At 51.1% G+C, this 27,534-nt stretch overlaps 1 protein-coding gene across 10 annotated transcripts in view; it reads right to left on the reverse strand.

The window, feature by feature from the left end:
• The window catches only part of AGAP1 (ArfGAP with GTPase domain, ankyrin repeat and PH domain 1), a 615,139-nt gene that overhangs the window by 416,319 nt on the left and 171,286 nt on the right, over positions 1-27,534 (reverse strand). For 6 of the 10 annotated variants that reach the window (XM_031968793.1, XM_031968796.1, XM_031968797.1 and 3 more), the window contains exon 1: positions 7,450-9,389. The exons of the other annotated variants lie outside the window; for them this stretch is intronic. In XM_031968793.1, coding sequence (XP_031824653.1) covers positions 7,450-8,833 — 1,384 coding nt within the window. In that variant the 5' untranslated portion in view covers positions 8,834-9,389. Of the gene's footprint in view, positions 1-7,449; positions 9,390-27,534 lie in introns of those variants that run through there. 10 annotated transcript variants of the gene reach the window in all.

Genomic DNA, 27,534 nt, shown 5'->3' on the forward strand with positions numbered 1-27,534 from the left:
AAATTAAACCCACGTCCCATCATAGGAAAAAGCTATATTTAGTCAGCAACTGGAGCACTCGCCCCACACTCCATGGGAGATGCCCCAAAGAGCAGCAGGAACAAGCAGATCCCTGCCTCGGTCATTTGTGACTGGGTGACCCCGGGCGAAGCGCTTCCCGCTTAATGAATGTCGGCGGCCTGACTGAGACTGTCTCCTCCATGAAGAGAGGGGCAAGGAGTATCAGGATCCAAAACAAACCTTCCACACTTACTTGTTGGGTATCTGTAAACCAATCGCTGGACCACTCTGGCTTTCCATAATAAGGACCTTTGACTTGATGATCTCTCACCTTCTTTCTATCGCTAAATCAGCAGCCAGAGCAGCTAAATGGCACAGTAGAGTGCCGGCCCTGAGGTCAGGAGGATCTGAGTTCAAATTTGGTCTCAGACACTTAATATTTCACAGTTGTATGACCCCGGGTAAGTCACTTAACCCTAATTGCCTCAGGAAAAAGAAAAGAAAAGAAAAAAAAAAAAGAAAGTCCCCAGTGTCCAGCACATAGTAGGTGCTTCTTAAATTTGTATTTCACAGAGAACCATTCAACAGACATAAAGAGGGAAACAAAACCAACTCAAGTACCACTGGCAAAACGTGGAATCATGGTCTCCAAAGAACAACTTTCCAAAAGGGCCCCACCAGGGACTGCTCTTTGCTAGTGAAGCCAGCTTACCCAGCAGAGCCAAGGCAACTTTATTTACTGGACGCTTTGGCAAAGGCAGACAACCTCTGAGAACACTGGGTATGTGCGGAGAACTGGACTTAGGTGCAGGACACCCATTCAGAGATTCCCAAAGAAGGGCTACTTGACACATTCTCTCTCTCTCTCTCTCTCTCTCTCTCTCTCTCTCTCACACACACACACACACACACACACACACACACACACACGCTTTCCCCTAGGAAAACCTACTAATGTTATCTAGCTGGTTGCAAAAACCACATTGCTTTGAAAAGCCTGCTCAAGCACTGGCTTCTTAAGACATCACTGTGCCTGATGATCTCTAAAGAAATCTTACAATAAAGTGTTTAAAATGACAGGAAAAGATAATGATAAATGATGGGGGCGGGGTAGGAAAACTGGGACACTGATGCATTGTTGGTGGAATTGTGAACGGATCCAGCCATTCTGGAGAATGATTTGGAACTCTGCCCTAAGGGCCATAAAACTGTGCATACCCTTTGACCCAGCAGTGCCATTACTGGGTCTGTATCCCAAGGCAATCTTAAAGGAGGGGAAAGGACCCACATGTGCAAAAATGGTTGTAGTAGCTCTTGTTGTGCTGGCAAAGAACTGGAAAATGAGTCGGTGTGCTTCAATCGGGGAATGGCTGAACAAATTGTGGTACATGAAGGTAATGGAATATTATTATTGTTCTACAAAATAAAAAGATGAACAAACAGATTTTAGAAACAGCCTAGAAAGATTGACATGAACTGATGTTGAACCAAACAAGCAGAACCAGGAATAATACATTGTATACACTAACAGCAAGCATGATCAACTATGAAAGACCTGGTTCTTCTGAGTGGTTCAGTTTTCCAAAGCAATCAGAAAATGCCATCTGCATGCAGAGAAAGAACCAAGGAGACTGAATGTAAATCAGCACATGCTATGTTCACTTCTATTTTCTGTTTATTTATCTCTCCTATGGTTTTTCCATTTTGCTCTGATTTTTCTCTCCCAACATGGTTTGTAAAGCAATGTGTATTGAAAATAAAAATAAAGTAAATTATATAGTGCAGAAAAAGAAAAAAAAATATCTTCCCTGGCGTTTGTACATGACACCCATGCTAGGGGAGAGAAACTATCCATTCCTGATTTATTTACCACTAAATGGGCCCTAGAATAATTCATTGGGGGTATAGACTAGACTATCAGAGCTCCTGGAGTTCCAATTTTCCTCAGGAGGTCCAGGGAGGGAAATTATAAAATCCTAGAACTGAGAGGTAGAAGGGACTGTTATCTATAATAAGGACCTTTGACTTGATGACCTCTCACCTTCTTTCTGTCTCTAAATCAGGGATTCTAAACGTAGGCTCTTGGAATTTGACTAAAACACACACACACACACACACACACACACACACACACACACACACATATCCCATAATGCAAGATGACTAATGTCTTTTATCATTCTCAGTACTTTTTAAAAAATGTATTTAAATGTATTTAAATTTAAAAAGGTATTTTAAAATATACAATAAGATCATGGAGGCCCAAAGAAGGAAAAGCATCAAATCTTAGGAAATGGAAAAATGCTTGGGAACCATATGGTTTAGTGCCCAAATTGAGCAGATAAGAACTGGACATGGGAAGTCATGCGATCAGAGCACTAAGATTATTAAGTTCCTACTATGTGCCAAGCCCTGTGCTGGACACTAGGGTCAAACACCAAAATTAAACTATTCCTGAGGATGATGAAGATAACAAGAGAGAATGGCCATTCAAGAGAGTAAATCTAAGAAATCACATCTCAGTGTTTTGCTTTGAATTAGTGTCTTGCTCCACAATCTCTTTTTTAAACTAAGCAAATATCAAATCTCTGCCTCACAGAGAATATTGATTCCAAACCTCCACTTCAAGATGCTCGGTGAACCCCAGTGAATTATTTTAACAAACAGCCGAACACAGTAGGTCAACAATAAGGGTCTGTGCTGAGAAGTTACCCTATAAAACATGTGTTGCCTAATAATTGGTCCCCCATCACTAGACTCAGAGAATTATAAAACTATTTTTCTACCATAAGAAAGGAAGGAAGGAAAGTCAGTTTTCTGTCTTGCTGGGATCCTATTACAATTCATCTTTAATTTCTTGGAAATTTTATGCATTTACTAAAAGCTAAAAAGTCAGATCTTAAAATAGCCCACAAAGATCAAGATTTGACTTTGCAAGGGCCAAGAAACACAAAGAGCGCTGGCATCCTTCCTCACCGCATACCACTTTTGCACAACAGACAGAAGATCTAAGATTTATATGTCAGGCTATTATTACACGGGCCTACGATGGGAGAACGGAAGGTAGATTCATTATGGATTTTACACCAGAAAAATTAGGCCCCAATCCCAATACTTTCTATGGAAACCTTTCTTTAAAGCTCGCCATCATGGGTATGTATGGGGGAAGGGAGAGAGCATGAGAGGCTCAGAGCCAGAGAGGAGGTTATGGCAAGGGAGACAACTTAAAAGCTATAGAGAAGGGGGTGATTTGGGGCACTGAGGAGTGAATCCACCCCATAGGAAATCAAATAGTCCAATGACCTCATTTTAGAGATGAACAAACGAAGGTCTAGGTGGGTTAAATTATGTGCTCAAGGTCACTCCAGTAATAAGCTTTGGACCCGAGATGAGGACCAACAGAAGAAGTTCTCTTTCTAGTACATCCCTGACTCCAACCATCCTGGGCTTCAGCATCCTGACTCTGCAAATAAGAAAACTGGACCAGAATGCTCCTGAGGTCCCTTCCAATTCTAGAGCCAAGGACCGGGAATGTTCCAGACATTCAGTGGAAAGAAAATTCTCCAGTCCCAGAGAAAAATCCCGACTGTTCCGCCGTAACTATGGAAGCTTCATAACAAAGCTGGGCCCCGGGTCCTGGTTGGATTTGCTGTAACTGCCCCACATCATTCCTCGATTTTATTAACATTCGGTGCTTGCTGTTCAGTAATTCAGAATCCGCCTGGAAGGTTTCGGACTAATGCAATTCCTGGCTGCATTCTATCACAGCCAAAAGCCACAAAATCTTCCACCAAAGCACCCTCGTGTCCCCGGAAGCCCAGGGAGGGAAAGAGGAACTCTACCGTGGGACCCCGCATCGGCCATTCCCAGGCCAGCTGATCAATATCTGCCCCCCAGAAAGGACAGAGGCCCGAGTCCCCAGAGCTTTTATCTTGCAGCAACAGGTCTCCCCTCCTCCCCAGCCCAGCCCCCACCCCGGGATGTTTTTATTCTGAGTAATTGCCTGGGTTTTTATTTTGCTTACCTCTTTGAAAGGCACTTGTCTAGGAACTGAGCAGTTAATTACTGTTTTCCTCTTAGGTCTATGATTACTAAGATGCAAAAGACCAATTAAAAAGGGCTAGAACTAGGACCCCGTAGTTGGATTCTCATCCCAACGTATGTAAAAGGACGCAGGCAGTAGGTGTAGACTGTTTGGGAAACACAAAGCAACCATTTCTGGGGGGACTACAGTAATACAAATACAACTGGCTGTTGGTGTTGTTTTTTCCAGTAAAGGGGAGAAAAATGGTTAGAATGGGGCCTCCTTGTCTTTGTTCTCCTGGCCGGGGCTGACACATCCACTAGTTGTCACCAGCCTTCCAACCCCACTTGGGCTAACTTCTATCTAGCCAAATTTACTGCCAAACTATACGGTGCTTCATCTCCCACCTTCAGATATTTGTACTGACTGTATTCTCACTCACTTCTGCCTCTTAGAAGGACTCCCTCCAGCTCAAGCACCATCTTCCAGCAAAGCCTTTTAAACTGGGGCTCTCAACCCCATGAGGAAATGTAACAATGTGGGAATCGCGAAATTACGATTTATTTGAACTAATGTTTGATTCGTATGTCGATTTTATACACATACACAAAACACACACACACACACACACACACACACACACACATATAGACTTGTTTATGCTTATCTATATCTATGTCTACATCTATCTATCTAAATAAATATAGAGAGACAGAGACAGGCAGAAAAAAAGACAAAAAGACAAAAACAGAGACAAACATACACAGTGACTGGAGTCCCATAAAAATTTCTTGTACATAAAAGGGTAGAGAGTGGGAAAAATTTAAGAAACAGTGTTCTACATTCTCACTCTTTTTGTTGTTGTTGTTCATTTGCATTTTGTTTCCTTACTCGTTTTTTTTTTCTTTTTGATCTGATCTTTCTTATGCAGCAAGAGAATTGTATAAATATGTTTACATATATCGGATTTAACATATTTTAACATGTATAACATATATTGGATTGCTTGCCATCTAGGGGAGGGGGGGGAAAGGAGGGGAAAATTTAGAACAAAAAGCTATAAAAGGATCTATGTTGAAAAATTACCTATGTATATGTTTTGAAAATAAAAAACTTTGATAAAAAAAATAAAAAATACAAAAGAATCAATGTTCTATAGGAAGCCTCACCTGGTTCCCTCCCTCAAGCTATTAATGCCCCCCCCCCCCCCACACACACACACACATCAATACTACCTGTTTGTAGCTAATCCATTAACTCCTGGGGGAGAAGGAGCAATTTGGTTTTTTTGTCTTTATATGTCCAGAACCTGACACAAAGTAGCTGCATTAGAAATGCTAGCTGACAGGCTGATATATTTCCAGTCTGTCAGTCAATAAGCAATTGCCTACTATGTGCTAAGTGCTGGACATGCAAAAAGAGGGAAAAGGGGCAGCTCAGGGTGCAGAGGATAGAGGCCCTGGGGTCAGGAGGAGCTGAATTCAAATACGAAGTTAGACACTTGACATTTATTAGCTATATGGCTCTTAACCCCAATTGCTGGAGGGCAAGGGGCAGGGTAGAGGGAGAAGACTCCTTGCCTTCAAGGAGCTCACAGTCTCATGGGGGAGACAAGGAAATGTGGGCAAGGAAGCTGCATAAAGGAAAAATTGATGATAATTAAGGGAGGAAAGGTTTCCTTTAGAAGGTGGGACTTTAGCTGGACATTAGAGGAAGCCAGGAGCCAGGAGCCAGAGGAGGAGGGAGAGCCTTGCAGGCATAGGGGAAAAAACAGAGAAAATGCCCAGAGCTCTGAGATGAGGGGGGGGGAGAAGGGAGGAGCTCATTTGTGGAACAGCCGAAGTCAGTGTCCACTGGATCAAAGAGTCTGTGTCCGGGAGGGATGTGTAAGAAGCCTGGAAAGGTCGGAGGTTATTCTTAGGCAGAGTGAGCCCCAACAGAAATCTAGGAAATGATCACCCTTCTCCCTTGCTCAAGTCCAACTCCCTCCTTTTACAGGTAAAAAAAAAAAAAAAAAAAAAAATAGAGGCACAAGGAGATTAACCTATTTAGCCAAGGTCACAAAGGAACTAAAAGGCAATTGTGAGATTCGAACACGAGGCTTCCGGGTGCGAGTCCAGAACTTTATCTCCTACTCCTTTTGCCTCTGATCCTCTCAAGTTTTTCTAACATACAAACAAATGAGGCATCTTAGAAATGGGACCATGTCCTGGGTCCTCTGGTTCCGAGAAAGCCTCTGGCCTCCAGAATAAGCTTGGGAAGAACCAGTCTGGCCCCCCACGGCTGGGCTCCAAGCTTGGGCCAAAGGGATTGGGATTTTTCCCTAACCTGCCTGGAGGCTCCAACCTGAAGCACACCCCCTCCCCACCCCCATCTCCACCCACAGAATTTCTCCTGTTCTCTTCACCTTAAGACTCACTAGGTCCCACCCCCTAGAGAGCCCTTAAAGTGACTTCCTCTGGGGATGGGGGAGTCCCCCCAAGGTACCTCCTTGAGCTAGACCAGGAAAACACCTCAGAGGTCACCTAGTCCAACCTTTTACATGAAACAAAGCTGGGTGGGGGCAGAGGGCTGAGGCGGTATGGGGGCAGAAAGGGCACCACTAGCCAAGCTGCTGGGGCCCAACCCTGGTTCTGCCCCCTCCTCCTGGGAGACGGCACCCAGCCTGTGGGGGGCTCCCCCATGGGATTGTGACCCGATGGGGCTGATAGGGAAAAGGTGCGCCAAATCTGCGCCCAGCCAGACAGGTAAGGAGGAAGGTTGGCCCTGAACCCGGGTTAGGATTCCCAGCCCTCTGTACCCCACACACTGCTCCCTCCAGGAACACTCCTCACTCCAGAGAAAGGAGGTGGGACAGACTCCTCCCTCCACCTGGCCTGGCCACCTCGGCTCTCCCTTCCAATGGCTGCAGGAGGAAGCCCCCCCCCCCCCCCCCTCACTGACACAATTGAGAGGCAGGTAGCGGCAGAAGGTCCTTAAGTGAGGGAGAGGTCACCTGGGGCCACAGAGAATGAATGAATGCGAAAGTGAATGAATGAATGAGTCCCAGGTGCAGCTCCAGGAGAGCAGGTGTGGGGGGTGGGGAGGGAAGATCGCCAGCCTCATTCCCAGAACACCCCCACCCCCACCCCGGCACTTTCTCTAGCTCCCCAAACCATCCGGGCTCTCCCTTCGCTTTCTCTCCGAGCCCACGGCTTGCAGCGGCCTGGCCAGCCCCGGGGGATCCAGGCCAGCCCCGCAGGGCCCCAAGGACACGGTATCCCCCCCCCCCCATCCAGGGCCTGGCCCAGCCCCGCAGGGTCCCAAGGACACGGCCTCGCAGGGTCCGGACCGGCCCCGAGGGGGCCCAGACCGGCCCCGCAGGACGCCAAGGACACCACCCCCCGCCGCGGCCGGCCCCGCAGGGCCCAAGGACACAGGCTGACCTTTCTGCGGGGAGCCGCCGATGCTCTCGCTGCTGGATTGCATGTCCAGGGCGGCCCTCTTGAGGCTGCTGAAGTAGCCCCGGGAGCGGGCGAAGCTGCCGCGAGGGGAGCGGCCGTTGGGGCTGGCGAAGGGGGTCGAGGTGCCGTCCTTCCTGGCGAAGATGCCGCTGAAGAAGCGCAGCAGCCGGTGCTCGGGGGCCCCCAGCGCGGCCCCCGGGAAGAGGCCCCGGCCCCCGACGGCCTGGGCCTGGGCCCGCTCCAGCCGCTGCAGGTCGCTGTTATCCAACGTGCGGTTCTTACTCTTGCTGCGCTCCCAGCGCTCCAGCTCGGACAGCGCCAGCGGGTCCACCTTGCTGAGCACCTCGCCCACGTCCAGGGTGTTGCGCTTCTCCGAGGGCTGCGCCGGGGGCTGCGCCGGGGGCTGCGGCTGGGGAAGGGCCACAGGCTCCTCCGAGGCTCCGGGGCCCAAGGCGGCCGCCTCCGCCGCGGCCAGAGCATCCCCGGGCTCTTCGGCGGCCCACAGGGGCTCCCCTTCGGGCGGCTGGTGCAGGCAGCCCGAGCTGCGGTGGTGCTTGTCGCGGGAGAGGGCCCGCAGCCGCAGCACCTCCCCGCCGGGCCAGTGGCGGAAGCTGAGGCTCCTCCGGAGGAGCCGCTGGGGCTCCTCTTCGGGCCGAGGGGCTCCGGAGTCCTCCTCCCCCACCTCCGGCTCGGGGGCTTCCTCCGGGCTGCCCGGCCCGGTGCCGGCCGCGGCGGGGCCGGGGCTCGTGGTCCAGGGGCCCTCAGCCCCGGGGCCTCCTTCACAGCCCGGGCTGCCCGGGGCCCGCTGCTGCTGCTGCGGCTGCTCGCCCTCCACCTCCTGCTGCTGGTCGCCGTGGCCCCCGGAGGGGCTCCCGGGCCTCCGGCCCGACGGCTCGGCTGCCCCCGCGCTGGCCGAGCTCCCCGACACGGAGCCTCGCTGGAAGGGCTCCGGCCGAGTGGGCACCTTGAGGCGGCCCAGCTCCAACTGGCCGGTGCTGCGGGTCCGAAAGCTGCGGGGACTGGGCACCCGGTCCTCTCCCTCCCTCTCTTCCAGGCCGTCCTCCTCCTCCTCCTCCTCCTCCTCCTCCTCGGCCAGGTCCTCTCCGGCCTCCTCCATCAGCAGGCCGCCCCGGGGCAGGCTGGCCGTGGCCGTGGGCGGCCGCCGCCGCCGCCGCTGCCGCGGAGCCCCGGGCCCCTGGGGGCCCGCCGTCCCAGGGGGCGGCGACGGCGGCTGCAGCAGCTCCTTCTTCACCATGGTCACGGAGATGCGGTAGACGGTCTTCCTCTGAGGCGTCCCCCGCTGCATGGTGGCCGGGCCCGGCTCGGGGCTGCTGCTGCTGCCGCCGCCGCCGTCCAGCAGGTACATGCCGGCTCCCGGGGCTCCTGCCGGGAGGCCCCTCGCGCCGGCCTCCGGCTCAGGCAGCCTGCTCCCGGCCGAGCATCCCGGCCCGGGCACCGGCTCCCTTCCGGGGAGGAGGCTGCAGGAGGAGATGCCCGCGTCCAAGGGATCCTTCCGTCCTCCTCCTCCTCCTGGCGGTCCTCCGCCTGCCCCGCCGCCGCTGTCCTTGCGGGCGGGGGGCTAATGCGGCACGTCGGACTCCGGCAGCGCCCCCGGGACCGGGGTGTCCATGCCCGGGAAAACGAGCGTGCGCCCGCCCCGCCCTGCAGAACCAGCACCGAGCCCGATCCGGGCTCGGGAGAAGGCGGGAGAGAAATCCGAGGCGGGCAACGGCCTGGAGCGAGGGGGCGGACCCCGCCGGCAGGCCGGCCGCCTGAGGGATGGACGGACGCACGGACGGACGCACGGACGGAGCGGCCGGGAGCCAAGCTTGGCGAGAGGCTCGGAGGCCGGGGCTGCTGCTGCCGCCAGTGCCGCTGCCGCTGCAGCCTCCTCCTCCTCCTCCTGTGCTGCTGCCGCTGCCGCTGCCGCCGGGGGCGGGGCGGGGGGCGCTTCGGGGGGAGGGGGCGCGGGGAGGGGGGCGCTCAGGCCGCGGCCCGTGCAGCTGCTGCCGCCGCGGCGGGCGGTGCGGAGCTCGCGGGCGGCCGCCTCATTGTCTCGGAGCCTCGGGGCCCGCCCGTTCGCACCCGGGCCGCCCTGGCCCGGCCCGCTTCAGGCCCGAGGCACCGCCCCCTCCGCCAGCCCCGGGCTCGGGCAGGGGCAGCTACGGGGGGCCGAGGGCCGGGCCCCCGCCCAGCATCCTCCCGCGCACACGCAGGGCTCCCGATCCCCCGGGCCGGGCGCGGGCGAGGGGCGGAGCGGAGCCGCCGCGGCCGCCCAGGAGCGAGCCGAGAGCGAGCAGCGAGCGGCGGCGGCGCCGACAGAGCGAGCGAGCGAGCGAGCGAGCGAGAGCTCGGGCTCCGGGGAAGCGCGGCGGCCGCGGAAGCGCCGGACTGGATTCCCGCCTTCGCTGCGGGAAGGGAGCCAGCCGAGCGTGGCTGCAGAGGCGCAGGAGCCCAGCCCCCTCCCCATGCTGCCCCACCGGGAGGACCCCCCCCAGTACTCCCCGCAGACCCCCCCAGTACTCCCCGCAGACCCCCCCAATACTCCCCGCAGACCCCCCAGTACTCCCCGCAGATCCCCCAGTACTCCCCCAGATCCCCAGTACTCCCCGCAGACCCCCAGTACTCCCCACAGACCCCCAATACTCCCCACCAGACCCCAGTACTCCCCACCAGATCCCCCAGTACTCCCCATAGACCCCCAGTACTCCCCAGAGCCCCCAAGTACTCCCTGAGACCCCCAATACTCCCCACCAGAACCCCCAGTACTCCCCCCGAACCCCCATATCCTCCACCAACCCCCAATACTCCCCATGAACCCCCAACTACTCCCCATGAACCCCCAAGTACTCCCCATGAACCCCCAATACTCCCCAGAACCCCCAGTACTCCCCACAACCCCCAACTCTCCCCTCAGGCCCCCAATACTCCCCGCAGACTCAGAACAGGTAGAGAGGAAGTAGAGAAGAAAAACTACCACTCAAAGAAGCCAAGGTGAGCAGGAAAAGCCCCCAAGAAAAGCCCCCAACAACTTCTAGTCCTTAATTCATTAGATCCTCTCGACCAACCCGGGGAGGGAGGGAGGGCCAACCATCAGTCCCCTTTTGCATCTGAGGAAACTGAGGCAGACAGCTTCACATAGGTCACATTTGAAGTGGAGTCTGCCCCACTCAGGCCCGGCACTCCCTCTCCCGCAGCAGGAGCCCTCAAAGAATGAATTGGCACTTCCTAAGGTCTGCCTAGGGTTTGTAGGACCTTTGAGAAGAGTGAAAGGGAGCAAGATTTGATTGTAACAGTGACTGTGAAGAGGTCAGAGAGGACCCCGGAGAAGGATTTTAGCATCTGATGCAAAGGGAAGTAAGCAGAATGGCCCCCAGCACAATGGCCTTCATCAGAATGGCCTCCGGGTCTCTTCTAACTTTCTAACTGGAGCTCTAGAATCCCATGAACCTCTGCAGAACTCCCCACTTACCCCACAGAACAACCAATCCCGATTGCCTTCCATATTTACCTGGCACCGGGCTGAGCTCTGAGGATTCACTGATTAAAAAGGAAACGCTCTCTTTCCTCCAGGAACTCATGTCTAGCCAGAGGCCGCCTCCACCCCTGAGGCTTTCCATTTCTTTTCCAGGAACCCGTCCCCCTCAAGAAGCCTTCTGGTCTTTAGACCCACTATAAGCACAACTATAAGACCTTGTTTAAAGGGGAGAGTTTTGTCCTGTGGCTGCTGCAGGCAGACAATGCCACTGTCACTGAGACCAGAAGGCTGACTGTAAGCTCCTCGAGGCCAGGAAAGAGTTTTTTCCCGGGGTCCCCTTTGCCCAGCAAGTCCCCACAAGGTGAATCGGCTGATGGGTTGCAGGCCACGACTTTTCCATACCTCATTAGGCCCTTTCCAGACCGACAGGGCACGACAAACTCCCCCAAGCCGGCCTGCCAACCTTCTGGGGATGAGCATCTTCCCTTTTAGCTGGGTTGGACTTCCAAGAAAACCTCAGTCCCGAGAGGCAGCGATGGGAGAAGAAAAGTACTAGACTGGAAATCAAGAGTTCAGGAAGGCTTCTGTATTCTGTGACCTCTTGCAAGCTGCTCATTCCCCTGCCCTGGATCTCTTTCTGCATTTATATAATAAAGGGACACAAGCAGAGCACTGCTAAGTCTATAATCTTCGGCTGGACCTGCCAAAACCTTCCAAAACCCTCTGGCCCCCCAGAGGAAACCGAAGCAGGAAGGATAGAATTTTTAAAATCCCCAAGATGCTTCTTTTTTGCCTCTTTTCAACTTTGAGTGAAGCTTTAAAAAAAAACCCTAGCAACCGGATACCCGAGACTCCGTCCCTCCTCTAAATCTGAGCTGCACCACATGAAAACTCCCTTGTCTTTGCAGTGTGATGTCCCGGGCAGCTGCCACGCCATGTGTCTCTTCTGGAGAGAGTTCTGAAACAGACTTTTAGAAACAACAACACAGGAGAAAAAGACCCAAAGCCAGGCTTTCCTGCAGGCAGTGGGCTGGGGGGGCCTGTCTGAGGTGAAGGAGGTGCTTCCAGTTCCAGCCTCCCCAGCTTTAGGTGACCCCCGGCAGACAGACTCAGGTCTGTGAGCCTCAGTTATTGCTCGGTAAAGATGAGGGACCCCCCCCCGAAGGTCCCTGACAGCACAGAATCCTCTGAACCCCCAAAAGCAAGATCATCGAGTGACTTTAAGACCTCAGCCCAGAAAGAAGGAAAAAACTCAGAGCTGGAAGAGAACCTCCCTCTTTTTACAAGTGAGGAAACTGAGACTCGGGGGATCCAGGTCACCAAAGCCTCTTATTCCAAATGCAGAGAGGGCTCTTTCTCCTCCATCTCATTCCCTCAGGACAGTTTTCTGAGCGGGAAACAGAAGCCTGGAGGGGACTGAACTTGACAAAACCTTCAGGAATCATTCATTTAAATCTAGAAGGAGCCTGGGAGTCTAAATCCTTCAGTTTACAGGACAATGAGTTTTAGGAAACTGAGGCTCAGGGGAGGGGACTGTACGAAATCATCCCACAAAAGTAGGACGGGGCTGTAAGGACCCCAAGGGATCCATTGCTCTGCCCTGCGGCGATGTTCAGTCATTTCAGCCCTGACAGTTTTCTCGGCAAAGCCGCTGCAGTGCTTTCGCCATTTCCTTATCTCATTTGACAGATGAGGAAACTGAGGCGCAGAGACGGGGAATCCACGCGGCCCGGGGCCATATGGCTGAAATCTCAGAGGTAGAACGGGAAGCCAGACCCCCGATCTGCGGCCCTTTCTCCTCCTCGGCCCCCGATTCTCCTCAAATCTGATCCATTTTTAAAACTGCCCGTAAAGTCGGCCCCGAGAACCGCTTGGGGATCTGGCTCGGGAGGAAGGCCCTGGCCGCCAGGACCCCTCCCCGCCCCCGGACCCCTCCCCGATGCAGCCGCACCGGTGCTCTGCGCAGGGATGTGCTCTGCAGTTGCCAGCCCCATTCCAGGCCTGCTCCAGTCCGGGCTTTCCCTCCAGCCATACTATTAATATGGGCTAGGATTAGACAAATCCATCCTCTCCCCCTCTCCTCCCCCACCCCTCCACCTTACAGGGCGCAGAACCTTCCCAGCGCTCGCTCTCAGCTTCCTGCTCGGGGATCTCGGGGTCCGGGGTCCAGCCTCCCCCCCCCCCGGCCAGATAAGCAAGGGCTCGGGCCCTGCCGGACTCCCTAGGAAGACGATCCCAAGGTCCAGGAGTAGCCCCTCCCCACTTCCCCAGAGACTTGGGCCCTTCCAAAGCATGGCCAGCCTGGCCCAGACTCTTCCCACAGGCTCCCCTCCTCCCCGGCAGGAAGGGGGGCAGCCCAGCCACAATCCCTCCGCGGCTTCCAGCTGAGTCCTTCCACCACCTCCCATCTCTGCTCTCACTTCTCCCACATCCATGTCCCCACAACCAGGTCACTCCCCAGCTCAAGAAGCTCCGGGGCTGTCCCGGCCTGCTCTGGCAAAGCTTCACGAGTGCAGCCTTTCTTTTCTATTCCCTGGCCCAGAACTTGGCCTCCCAAACAGGGCATCCCCTGCCTCTGGGCCCGGCCCAGAACTTGGCCTCCCAAACAGGGCATCCCCGGCCTCCGGGCCCGGCCCAGAACTCGGCCTCCCAAACAGGGCATCCCCGGCCTCCGGGCCTGGCCCAGAACTCGGCCTCCCAAACAGGGCATCCCCGGCCTCCGGGCCAGGCCCAGCTCAGGGAGCGCAGCCAGGTGTGGGGGCCACGCCCCTGCCCATCACCCCCAAGTCCTTCTCTCTATCCCCAGTGTATCTGCTTTCTCAGGGAGAGCTGGAGAGCTCTCAGAGGCCCTGATTTGGGCAAAGGAGGAAACAGGTTGGGGGGGGGGGTTGTGCCCCACAGGTCGCCCCGGGGTGGGGTTTGAATCCAGGTCCTAGGATTTCAAAAACAAGACTCTTAACTTGGGGATTTTCTCCCCACCCCAAGCTCCCGGAGGAACAAAGCCCATAAGCTCCCTGTGGATGGGTCCCTCCCTCTCTCCGAGGCCCTGGGCACAGAGCAGGAATCAGAAAGCATTTGTTCATCGTTTGATCTGCTGGGAGTGAGCCTTAGGGTCTGTAATAGGAGCTGACCTCGGGGATGGGCTCAATGAGCCAAGCCAAGGAGTGGCTCAAAGGCTAAGTGGGGGCCAGACCCCTCTGGAGGGACCAGCGGCACTAAGGCTTCCCCCTGGCCCATCATTGCTGCCCAGCACGGCAGGCCCAGGGATCCAGGCACAGCTCGCCACCAAGCCCCGTCAGAATTCCTGGGATCACTAGATCCCTGCCTGGAGATTCCCAGGGAATCTCTGGATCCCTTGGTTCAAATCTCTCATTTTTTGAGGGAGGGAAACTGAGGACCAGGAAAACTAGTGTCTGCCCAAGACCCCATAGTTGAGAAGCTTAAAAGCCATATTTGAGTCCACATCCATTCACTCCTAAAGCATTTCCACTTCCCAAGCTGCCTTGTTTTTGGTAACCATGTGATTTACCCTGTTTCACTTAGAACCCCCCCCCAACACTCCATCCCCTTCCCCTTTTAATTAAAATCACTAGTTTGGAAACCCCTGTCCTGGGCCAGTATTCCAGCATGTGGGGGAATCAAAGAGCAGATGTGAGCTGCAAGCGTGTTCACTGTACTGAGAAATCACCCCCAAAGAGGGCCAGAAGCAGGGGCTGAGATCCATCTGCTCTCTAGGAGCTTCCCTTCACCCCGAATCAAACCTGCCGGCATCCAACAAAGGCAGAGCATCCTGGAGGGCTCCCTAGCCTTGGGCGTCAACAGCTGCTCAAGGGCTAGCCATCCTCTCCCCCTGCCCCAAGTGGCTTCCAAGGGCTCAAGGGCCAAAAGGCAGACGGCACGAAAAAGATTTTCGGAGAGTCCCGGTTCTCGGTCGGCAAGGCCGCCAGTTCGATGCCCCAGCCTGGGGAGATTAAGCGACTTCCCCAGGATGGAAAGCGCCAAGGCGCCATCCTAACCTGGGCCTCCCAGGCTCAGGGGCAGGTTCTCAGTCATTAGGTGACAACACGGCTCCATAACCAGAGGAAAAGGAAAGGATTTTGTGACTTGTGATTCTATTTGCCATTTAATTTGAGAAAAAACTCAATTTCAGGAAGGACTGATCAATCAACCAACAAACTCTTAGTAATAATCCTTTCATACTTATAACACACTGGCCTTTAGGAAGGGTCTCTTCCCAATGGGGGTTTAAAGCTGAGCTCCTCCAGGAGGTGCCCGAGTCCCCTCTTTTCTAAAGGGGGTTCTAGGGGTTCTAACAAGAGTTTCTGGTTCTTAGCCTTGAAATTTAAATCCTGTGTTGGTTTTGTGTGTGTGTGTCTGGGGAGGAAGAGATATTGGGGGTGGGTATGTATGCACACATGCATGCGCTCTCCTGGATGGTCAGAGAAAACCCTTTCTGCTCAACCAGCTAGAAAAATGGTTAATTTTCATCATCACACCATAAAGGCAGCCTCAACTCCCACAGAACAGACCGTGTGGAAAGCAAATCAATACAATTTGCAGCAAGGGCCAAAATGTCATTTAAATGGACAAAATGACTCTTTTTCTCTCAGCAAAGTTGGGAGGATGATGGCCTTGTGAAAGAATCCCCTCATAGAAATATACTTAATTCTGTAGTAAGCCCAAAGGCCACCTTACAGAATACATATATATGAAAAAATATGTGTTTATGTATATATAGATACACATATAGATACACAAATATATGTGGTATGCATGTGTGGGTGTATATAATAAAGCAAACCCTGGATTCTGGTTCTTTTTTTCCTGAATTCTTTTTTTAATTTTTATTTTATTATTGTGGTTTCTGGCACATAGAAGTGCTTAATACCCAATGAATGAAGGAGTTCCCACCCTCTTGGTTCAGAACTGTGAGCAGAGGGAGCTCCTGGTCTAGCACTTCCCAGGAACTCGGAAATCAGGCACTGATCCTATCCACAAGCAGCTCCTCTCTTCTCTGGTCATCATTTGAAAAGTTGAGTGATGGGAAATGGTCTTTGAGGATAAAAATCTGCCGAAGCCCTTGTAGCAAGTGATGCTGCCCTGACATCCCCAAAACCATGTGCAACAGAAACTAGGAAGGACCCGTCTCGCTGACTGGTGGACCAGTGGGGCTGCTCTATTATTATTTTAAACTATTATTATTATATGACAAAGCAGGGATTTGGACCCAGGCCACTCTTGTATGAGGTCTCTCTAATATCGTGTCCAATTCAACAAGTTCTTAATAAGTACCTACTATGTGCTAGGCCAGGTATCATGAATGGCAATAAGCAAAGTGCCTGATAATACAGTAGAGACTTAATTATTATTACCTATTGACTGACTGAAAATGAGTGATTGCCTTTTCAGCCTAAAGTTCCATCCTCTGTAAAAGGAGGAGGAAAGATCGGATCAAGAGCCTTTCTCACTCTAGACCTGTAATTTAGGAATTCACCCAAAGATAGAAATGGAAAGATTGACCATCAGAGCAAAATGAGAAAACATACGTACGTATGCATGTATAAACGTGTGTATGTCCATGTTTGTGTGTGAGTGTGCGTGTGCTCACAACATGTGTATACGTGAAAAGTTCTTGACACTCTCATGAAAAAGGAAATCGATCCGCGTGGGGCTCAGTCGATTGGCTTACTGACCAAATGTTTGGAATAAAAGTGTGGGGGAAGCGCTCGCCCCCGGGCATAGCCAAGCTCCCAGTGCCCTTCTGCACTGGCGAGCTGACAGCCGGCCATGTGTTGGCCCTATTAGGACGGAAATAAACGCTGATCCCCCGGGATGTCCCCCCTTGGCCAGAGGCGCCCCTGATTTCTCTGGGTCTGTGCCCTGAAGGATGCCAGCTCTGGCAGTACTTAGAGCCAAAAGGTCTTGGGCCAGCCACGGACCTAATCGTGGGAAAGACGGAGGCCGGCAAAGAGAGGCTGTGATCCACATGGGCTGAGAGAAAAGCCAAATTAATGGAATCCAAGATCCTGTTAAACGTGAAAGAGAATTCAAGCTCATATTAAGTCCTTACCAGGGACCAGCTCCTACAGAGACCAGAACAAACCAACTCTTGCCCTCAAAGAATGGAGCTTCGAAATTCAATGAAAGAACCAAGATGAAGTCACAGGGAAAGAGGAGTGGCATTCTGGACCTGGAGGGAGGAAGACCTGGATTCAAAAGCTCCCTGTCAATCAGGCCTTTGCTAACATCTTGGGAATGTCCCTTCTGTCCCCTGACAGCCATGTCCATTCCCGGCCCCACCATCTCCCACCTCTAACCCCAGCCTGCTGCTTGCTCTGCCAGCCTCAGCTGTGCCCGCTTGCCCTGGCATCGTGAGCCTCCTAAAATCCAGACTACGGCAGCTCTTATTGGTTTCTCTACAGTAGCAGCGAGCCCTTGGTCACCATCAGCATCAAATAGAAAACCCTCTGTTGGAAGCAAAAGCCCTTCACATCCTGCACAGGACCTTTACACCTCACACCCCCTCACACACGCTCTGGGATCCGGGGCTGCTGCCCCCCTAGCCTTACATACACCCTCACGACGACATCATCAACGGGGAAAAAAACACATCAGGAAACTAAAGGAAGCCAAAGGCTGAGCCCCTAAAGATGAAAGAATAGGAAAGGGATCCGTAGCTGCAAGACAGTTATAGAAGCTTTTTTTCAATGGTAGCAAGAAGCTGGAAACTAAAGGGATCCCCTCTATCGGGGGGCAAATTATGGAGTAAAAATGCAAATAATGTAACCTTATTGTGCTAAAAGAAAGGCTGAAGGGGAGAATTTCAGATAAATATTGGACAGTTCGCTGAACTGATGCAGAATGAAGGGAGCAGAACCCGGAAAATCTTTTGTACCCTAATAAAAACAACTTTGAAAGGCTTCAGAATTCAGATCAGCGCAGGAAGTGGGCCACTGCTGGTGCCCACTTTCACCTCCTGGCAGGGGCAGGGGCCTTAAGCTGCAGAAGGAAACCTCCATGTTTGGATATGGTCAATGAGGGAATTTGAGTTCACTGATTATGTCTATCAGGGTCTTATTTTTCTTTAGATTTAAGGTAGGGGAGATGAGGAGAGAAAAATAAATGCTTGTTGGCTGAAAATAAAATCAATTTAAAAAAATAAAAATGAAATATTTCCAATATGTAATGACTACATTTGGCTCCAGAGCTGAGCCATAAGATAGGTCTTTCTTGACTTTTTCTGCACCCATAGAGAATTACAGATATCAGATTTACAATTAGGAGGGAGGGTAATTTTACTGAACAATTTCTATTTTGTGTTCTTTGTTGTAAGGGAGAGTTCTCTGGGATAGGGGAAGAATCATGAAATATATGAAATGGAAAAAAATAAAATATATAAAATGAGTTTTTAAAAAGCTAAAAGGAGGGACAGCTGGGTGGCGCAGTGTATATATACAGCACCAACCCTGACATCAGGAGTACCTGAGTCCTTAACTTAACACTTAACACTTCCTGGCTGTGTGACCCTGGGCAAGTCACTTAATTTTTAAAAATTGCCTCAACCAAAAAAAAAAAAAAAATTAAAAAAAAAAACAACTAAAAGGAGCCAAGTCATCTTCCTCCTTAATGTGAATAAGACATGTCCGTGGAGAAAATGACTGAATGAGTAAATGAGATTCTTTGGATTTCATCCAAGTTTCCCTTTTTCCATAAATGAGTCTGTAACTGTTCCTACTCAGGAAAGATACTGACAAGCCAGATGATAAGGAAAAGTTTACAAGCCTTTTCTTGTTAGTCAATCTCTCTCTGTCTCTGTCTCTCTCTTTCTCATACACATACACACACACACACACACACACACACACACACACACACACACCATTAGAAATGACACCTGGTGGAACATCTCCGCCGGCCTTAGGACGATTCACCAGATTTTGGGAGACTGAGCCGAGCTTTGTTTCCTAACTTAGGCCCCGGGTTCAAAGCTGCCTCTGCACCCGGGACGGATGCCCCCCTGCTCCATCCCTCTCCCCCCGTTTCCAGTCTGGCAGGGGCCCAGATGTGGGGAACTCGAAGATATTGCTGCAGCCAAGCCCGCAGGAAGGCTCTACCTGATGGCTGCTGGATGGGAGTGGGCAGGACCATGAGGACCAGAAAGCTGGAAGGGAAAGGAATACTCGTGCCCAGCAGAGCCGGCCCTGCTCTGGCCCGCAGAGGCGAGCCGGATGGGGAGGACGGGGAGATCCCCCTCAACTGAATGCGACTGTATGGCGTGTCCTGAGAGTACGAAGCTCGAGGTCAGAGCCAGCAGGGCCCTCCCCACTGCCTCTTATAGGTGAGGAGTGGGGGTCCCCAAGGGCAGGCTCTGTCTGCCCTCCTTTGTCTCCCCAGCTCTTAGCCCAGGTCCTGGCCCACAGGCGGCACCTAATCAAGCTTGTCGAAGATTCCAAAGCCTTGAAGGTCAGCATCTGGCCCTATCTATTTGTGTCCTCCCCAAAGGGGTCCCCGGCCATATCTCCTTTTGGTCCCTCCCTTACACTGATCCCTTCCCCCATCACCAAGCTTCAGAGGCAGGGGCTCCCCCTTACCTGTGAGATAAATCAGACTGACCCCCCCCAGAAGCCACCCTGAGCGGGGCACCTAAAGCCCATCGAGACCTGCTCCAGAAGGACAGCCCCTCACCCACCGTCTGTCCCAAACCATCCCCGTTCACTGCCCTCGGCATCCCAGCTTGGCCTCTCCTGGCCCTCCTACACTTCCCACATCCGGCCCCCTGCTCTCCCAGAAGGCCCAAGTCTCCGCCACCTGGAGGAGCCATCTCTGGTCCCCACCCCTGTCCTTGGAGCTCCTGATGCTGCTCCCTCTCACTCTATCTCCTGACCAAATCTAGCTGAGCTCCTGACGGTGCTCCCTCTTACTCTATCTCCTGACCAAATCTAGCTGGGTGAATGCCCACCGGGTGACCCTGCCTTACTGCCCACCAGGGGGACGCCACCCCAAGCCTGGCAGGACTGGCTTAGCTCTGCCCCTATTCCCAAGGCTTTAGCAGTGCCCGCCTGGCACACAGTAGGAGCTTCAGGATTGGAATCCAATCAGAATGGGGGATTTCGGAGCTCCGGAAGCGCCCGGGTGTCCCTGCAGGCCTGGATCTCAGCCTCCAAGTATGCTCGCTCACTCTCGGGGCTTCCTCAGATCTGGGGGCGCTCGCAGGGAATGCTGGCGATTCTTTATTCTTTCCTTGCCGTTCACCACGGAGCAACGAGGTGCAAAGTCAGACTTGGATCACTCTGTAATCCCTATGTGCCTTTAAAGCAATGATGCTGAATTCAGACTGAAACCTGACCCCCGAGCCACACCTCCGGTCCCTGTGGGCCCAGATGGACCTGGCTATACAATGGGAGACTAGCCCTGGCCCACTCTACTTTTATTGACTGTGTTAAATATCCCCCACTGCATTTTAATCTGGTTCTTGCATATCTGACACCTCTGCTTTATAGGGTCACAGAACTAAGAGTCAGAAGGCATTTTAGAGATCCAGCACCAGGGTCTCTTATTTTAAAATAAAATCTTATTTCTTTAAAATTTCTTTAAAACTTTGCTTAAAAGTTTTGATAGCTCTCATTTTCTTAACACTCTTGTTCACATTCGTTTCTGAATGTATCTACCCCCTCCCTTCCCCAACAAGCCATTCATGCCCATTAATAAAAGATTTAGAAAGAGATAAAATGGTAATTCAGCAAAACTTGCCAATATGCTAATAGTAAATGATCCATCATGGACTATGACACTAGATGCAGTATTGCGTACCCACAGTCCTCCACTTCAGCACAGAACCGGAAAGAGACTTTTCTCACCTGGACCGATGCTCTAATTACTTAGCAACTGCATTTCATACTTTGCTACTCTTTCTACTTCAGTCGTTAGAGTCATTTTCTAAACACTCATTTTACAGATGAAGAACTGAAGCTCAGGAGTGAAGTGAGTTAGTTGTCCAAGGACACAGAAGCAAGAGTTCCACTCAGGTCAGCCTGCCGGGTCCCTTCACAACTAGCTGCTTTCCCCTCCTTGTCACTAGAGAATGGATATCTAAGGGAAAACTTGGGCTTGGGACTGAGAAAGCTGGAGAACCGGGAGAACAACACAATGGCTCAAATATGAAAAGGAGAGCACCAAGATGGCAGAATTCCGAAAGATTGGTAAGGAAACACTTTCTGGTTGGCAGATAGTGGGCTGCAGGTATGGAAGGCTGCATACATTATTATGAGACGTGTCGAAATGTTGGTTTATTTTTAACAGGTTTTTCCCTCCTGAGAGAAAAAAATGCAGTATAAAGAATAAGTAAGCAAACAAACAAGCAAACAAATAAATAAATGAGTAAATAAATAAATACATAAATAAAGCTAGATAGATAAATAAGCAATATAAAGAGCAAGCAAGTAAATAAATAGATGAGTGAAGCAAGTAATATAAAGAAAGCTTTAAAAAAAAAAATGAATTGTACTCGAGAAGGGGATAATAGATAAATAGCCACAGCCAAACACTCATTCCCTCATATCCAAGCTGTTTCCCAGACCTGCTGACTTCCCCTTTGCAGCATCTCTGCAGATTAGACCCCCTTCTGCTCTCACGCCTGGACCACTGCAGTAGCTGCTGGGATGGGGGGGAGGGTCTGACTGCTTCCCATCTCTCCCCATTCTAGTCCACTCAGCCATCAAAGGAATTTTCTAAAAGTGCAGCTCTGACCTGCTCACCCCTACTCAATAAGCTCCAGCTGCCTTCAGGAGCAAATACCAAGTACTTTGCTTGGCATTCCAAGCCCTTCATAGCCCGCCCCTTCCCACCTCTGCAGGTTTCTTAGACCGGCCTCCCGGCCTGTCCTCTTGGAGCCAGTGAGTTTGGCTTCCTGGCTGACCCTCCGTCTCTCGGCTCTGGTCACTCTCTGGTGGAGCCCCTGTCTGAAACACCCTCCCTCCAGACACTGACCTCCCAGCTTCTTTTAAGTCCTAACTAAAATCCTACCTTCTCTAGGAAGCCTTCCCCTACCCCTCTTAATTCCAAAGCCTTCCTTCTGTTTATTGCTGCCTATTTATCTTGTATTGCTCTGTATAAATTTGCCCATTGTCTCTCCCTTTAGATTGTTGTCTTTTGCCTCTTTTTGTATCCCAAGCACTTGGCACAGGGTCTGGCACTCAGTGGTGCTTAATTAATGTTTACTGAACAAAACACTTTAGACATAAATACATTGGAGGGAGCCCAATATATTATTATTTATATTTTACAGATGAGGAAACTGAGACAGACAAAGTTAAATAACTTGTCTGAGATCAGACAACTATTCGGTATCTGCCATGTGATCTAAATTCAGACCTTCCAGGCTCCCAGTCTAACTCTCTGAACCACCTCGTTGAGTCTCCCTTTTATCCTAAAACTTCAGCGTGTAATTGTGGGAAGAGGAAAGGTTTGATGTGGAATGGGGCACCATAACATCACTGCCCTCACGGTGCCTTGAGTATTTATCCCTAGGAGCAGGACAGACCTTCCCCATCTCCTGATCAGCAAGAAAGGTCCTGGTAGAGGGGAGGGAGAGAGGAGATGTTCGCTTCTTACCTCACAGCCATCCAGGGGAGGCTGGGGACCGGGTAGGAGCTGGGGCTGAACAGACCCTCTCCCCATAAGACAAAAAAGTGTGGTTTCTGAAATCTACTCGGATCTCCAAAGGCACCGGGGGCTCGGAAAGGTATCTACCATCAAACCAGAAAATAACTGCTTTCAGGAACAGGCCAGGGATGGGGGTGGAGGAGGCCGGCTTCAGGAATATTTAACTGACCACAAAGACACTCAGATGGCTTTGATGTCCTATAGAGCAATTTTCCCATTTTTATTAACAGGTTAAAAATTCACAAAAAGAGCTAAGCTTGTTATCATGGTGGGAGGAGGAAAAACCAGTGGAGGGAAGAATAAGAAACGGAAATAAATGATAGCTAATAAGCAGCTTACTAGAGATATTTAGGATTCAGCGTTGGTCATACTGGGCGGATGGGCAAGAATCCCTCAGTCGAAACCCCCCAGGCCTCAGTTTATGCATGTTCAGCTTAATCAGACAAATGATACCTCTCTTAACTCAGGCTGACAAGTGGGTGGGTGACATCCTGAAACCAGTAGGGGCTTACAAGAGACTAGGAGGAAGCCCAGAGGCTTTCGTGGGGATTCTGGAAGTCAAACAACAACTTTTAGGATGGAGAAGCATAGAAGGATCGACTGAGAGTCAAGAGGTCCTGGGTTCAAATCCAAATTCGGTTGCTTATGGTCTAAGTTGAGCAAATCACTTATTTTTCCTGGACCCAAGTTTCTTAATCTGTAAATGGCAGGGTTGCTGATGCCTCCAAATCTAATGTCTTTAGGATCATTTTTCCTACTCTTGTCCCAAATTCTCCCTCGTAACCAAACAATCAAGAAGAGCTGACCAACTAACTCATGGACATCAACTGTATTTGTCCAGATGGTCACCTCCAACATCTGTAGCTGTTTGACTTCTGGACTGAATACTTGCATTCAGTTAATTTTCATGTGTTATGTGTATTACTTCAGGGACTGTCTGAAACAAATTTTGAAAAAACATAAAATTAACCAAACACGGAACAAATACAAAGGTTAATATTGAGTCCAGAAGTCACAGAGCTACAGATGCGGGAGGAGGCCATCAGACAAATCCAGTCAATCTCTATTTGTCGGTCAATGTTATAAGGGAGGACGTGGGGCAGAGAGGAGGATCCAGTGACCCCGGGGCCTGGCTGGGTGGTCAGTCAAGAAAACCCCCAATGAGGTCAGGAAGATTCAGACAGACTGAAATGACTGAACAACAACATAGGTTGGAGGGGCAGAGTTTGGACTCCATGGTTCCTTCCAGCCCTAAATTTAGGATTCCCAGGCAGCCTGAATCTGCTTCTCTCTAGAACCATAAAAATTCCACTTCCCCAACTTCCACATTCCCCCTTAATCATCATATAACTAAAGCTCCTGTTAGCACCCACTTTCAACTATCTCCATGGGGTTCAAGTAGAAGAATGGGGGAGGGGGAAGAAAAAGGAGGAGCCTGGTTGCCCCAGCACCCAGTCTGCTTCTCGTTCTGCTTCCCACAGTTACTGGGGGCAACCTCATCAGGGGCCTTCCCCTGGCTTTGGGAGCAACGGAAAAAGCAAGAGGGAAGCTTTGTTTCTGATTAGAAATTCAAATTAGAGGATGGGGAGAGAAAGGGGGAGAAAGGATCCCAGGAAGAGGATTTATACCTCAGACATTCAGGTCCTTAGAAGAAAGGAAGGTAAGGGGGAGTTAGATTAAGTGAAAAGTAGCAGAGGGAGGGGGGGTTATACCAAGAAACCCAAGTCCTTCTGGTCCTCAGAACTCCCCCCAGACATCCTCATCCTCCTCCCATATTGTCAGGGTCTGATTTTCCTTTCCTGAGCATTCTTCTTCCCCTCGACATGGACTCCATCTTCTTTCTCACTTAATAGATAACATTAATGAATTCCTTGGGGAGGATGGGGGGTGAGAAAGTCATCTTCCTGTCTTGTCCCCCCCTTTTTTTTGCTTGGCTAGGATGCTCTTGGGAAAGCAGCCACACAGCCTGGCACTGAGCCCTGGTATCACTGGTGGTTCTATAAGACTGGCCAGAATTCAGGTTCTGCCGGCCTTCCCCTAGATCTTGACTCAGAGGACCCAGGCCCTTGGGTTTCCCATCTGGAGAATGACTCAGTGGCCTCAAAGGTCCTTCACAGCTCCAAGAGCTCCGTTCATGTGAGGTACCTGAGGAGAACCAGGGGGAGGTGGGTTAGTCCCCACCCCCCAAATTAACACTGAGTGGGGCTCAGGACCTTGGGAATGGAAGAGAGTCAATCCTAGGGGATTGACCAGCTCTTTGGTTCCTGTCACTGCCAAGGGCCGCTACACCAAGCTGATGCTGCGACCCGGACAAAGAGCGCCAGCCCTGCCGCCAGAGAATCCCTGCTTGAGTCTTGTTTCCATGCTCAAATCATTCCTGTCCCTGGGACTCAGTTTCTCATCTGGAAAGTGAGAAGGCCGGATTAGCTACGGGCTCTCAATCTTTTCCAGGGCCCTTTGGCAGTCAGGAGAGGACTAACAGCACTTGCTATTTGTTGCCTGCATTTATAATGGAAGGAAATGTGAAATTTCATTAGGTAGTCTCGGAGGAACTTCCCCATTCTCCCTCTCCGATCCCTCCTGGATGAAATGAGATTATCCACAAAGAGCCTGGTTCTGTGGCAACGTGAGCCGGGGAGGCAGGATGGTAGGGACCGTGAGAGCAGGGACCAAGACTTATAAATATAATGAACAAATACACATAAGATTTAAGGTGTTTGTCCCAATCCCACCTCCGGGAGGCTGCAAACTCTACCAGCCGCTGGCTGGGCCAAGGAGAATAAAACAATGGCATGACTTAGCCACAGAGAGAAAGAACTCCCCACATCCTTGGGCACTGAGCAGAGTGCTTTGCTGTGGCCCGTGATCCGGGGGCTCCCTCCATAATGTCTGGCTTAGGCCTCATCCTGCAGCAGAGATGATAATCAATAGGTGCTGAATGAGTAACGATTGCATTTGGATGCATCTTATTTTCCACCTGTATTGTCGCAGCACTGACCAAAGTCTGGTGTGGAGGTCTCCTCGGGGCTAGGCGGTGAGTATAAAACCATTACCCTGGCCCAGCCTGCTAATGAGAGAAGACAAATTTCCCAGAAGTCTGATGACCAATAAGTGAATGAATGAAAAACGAAACAAAACAAAACTAAAACTGACCAAATATGAAGCCCTTACTCTATGTACCAGTCCCTGTACCGGGAACCGGGATGGGAACGCAAAGGTAAATGTGTGGCCATGGTGTGACTTCCCTGCAGTAGGGAAGTGAGGTAGAAGGTGCCCTTTCCAGAAGCCCTCAGACCAGCCTCGACTCAGGCTTGAAGAGTCATCTCAACACTGGGATGTTACGTGACTTTCATAAGGTCAAGTAAATAGTATCTTAGAAGAGGACCTGCACCCAAGCCTTCCCGACTCCATCAAAAACTCATGGAAAAGTTCTGCTAATAACAACAGCAGCTCACATTCGTAGCAAATTAAAGCTCGCGAAGCCTTTTTGTAAGCTAGGTCATCCCGTCCTCAAAATAAGCTTGGGAGTGGTCACTGTTATTATCTCTAAGTTACAAATAGGGAAACTGAGGCTCAGAGACATTGAGTGTCTTGCCTAGGACCACAGGAATAGAAATACCTGAGAGGAGACTCGAATCCAGTTGTGGACTCCACGTTCAGCACTATCCACTGCTCTACACTGTCAGCGGCTAGTCCTTTGTCTTGTGGACTCCCTGGCCTCCTTCCAATCCCAGCTCAGGTCCCAGTGGGTACAGGGCAATTTCTCTCGCTTCCCCTTGTAGCCGGTGCTTTCCTCCTCCAGCCCCACAAATTTCTTCGCATTTACTTTATGGCGATATTTCTAGGACCTGTGATTCCATGGGTTTGTTTTCTACCAATGTAAGATGGCACCCTCTCTGCAACCTAAAGTTATGGTCATCTGGCCCATTTCACACAGTCAGCCAGCAGATGTCTGAGAATTTAGAACTTTGCTTTTCTAGGCTTTGAGACCAGCTCTCCATCCATTAGGTCATGCTGCCTTTTTATGTTTTATAAATGCAGATTCCCCTCCCACACACACACACACACACACACACTATTTCACTGTTGAGAATAGGAAACTTTCATTGATCACTAGCAGCAAGGACAAGGTCTAGCACTTAGTAGGTGCTTAAGAAACATTGATGAATTAAATAGACCCTGTGATCCCACATTTGCCAGAAGGACGGCACAGATGAAAGCAGAGGTCCTGGAAGAACCAGGTCCTTCCTTCACTTGGCGGTTGTTACTGGATTACCCAACAAACGGGCCACGATAGATCGTCTCATCACCGAAGGGGCGATTCTCCACCCAATGATTCCCATTCAAGCCTTTCAGCAGAGAAAGGGCAGGAGGGAAAAAGAGGTGCTGCCACATGTGAGTATTTCATACCCTCTGCCTCCAAGGCAACAATTGGATTTAGGAAAACGTTGATCATTCATCCAGAGAAGTTCAAACAAATGCCAAACCTTATAAGAACCGAGGCAAAGGATTTTAGTGTGGAGATCTTTTATCATGTGACTTTTCTGGGGGGGGGGGCAGCAAACACATCAGGTAGACAGAATAAAAGGTCAAACCTATTTGTTATAAAAAAATCAACCTGAATGCTCAATTATTTACATGCAGAATTCCCCCGAAGCCAGGAGTGAGGGATGGAAGCATCCGCGAGTACATTGCTCTCCCCGATGGAATGTAAACTCCTTCAGACCGGAGTTATTTCCTTTATTTCTTGCCTTGTTCCTGGAACACTGTAAGCACTAAATACTGGCCAAGTGATGGATTCACTGGTGAACAAGTCTATAAACACCACTGGCGCCCTGAGCCATCAGGGGGACCAAGAAAGGCTTGGGATGCTGGGGGACAGATTCAGGGGAAGGCGTGGATTGATAGACAACTACACGTGGGTTGGA

Source organism: Sarcophilus harrisii, chromosome 4 (assembly GCF_902635505.1).
Source record: "Sarcophilus harrisii chromosome 4, mSarHar1.11, whole genome shotgun sequence".
Lineage (NCBI taxonomy): Eukaryota > Metazoa > Chordata > Mammalia > Dasyuromorphia > Dasyuridae > Sarcophilus > Sarcophilus harrisii.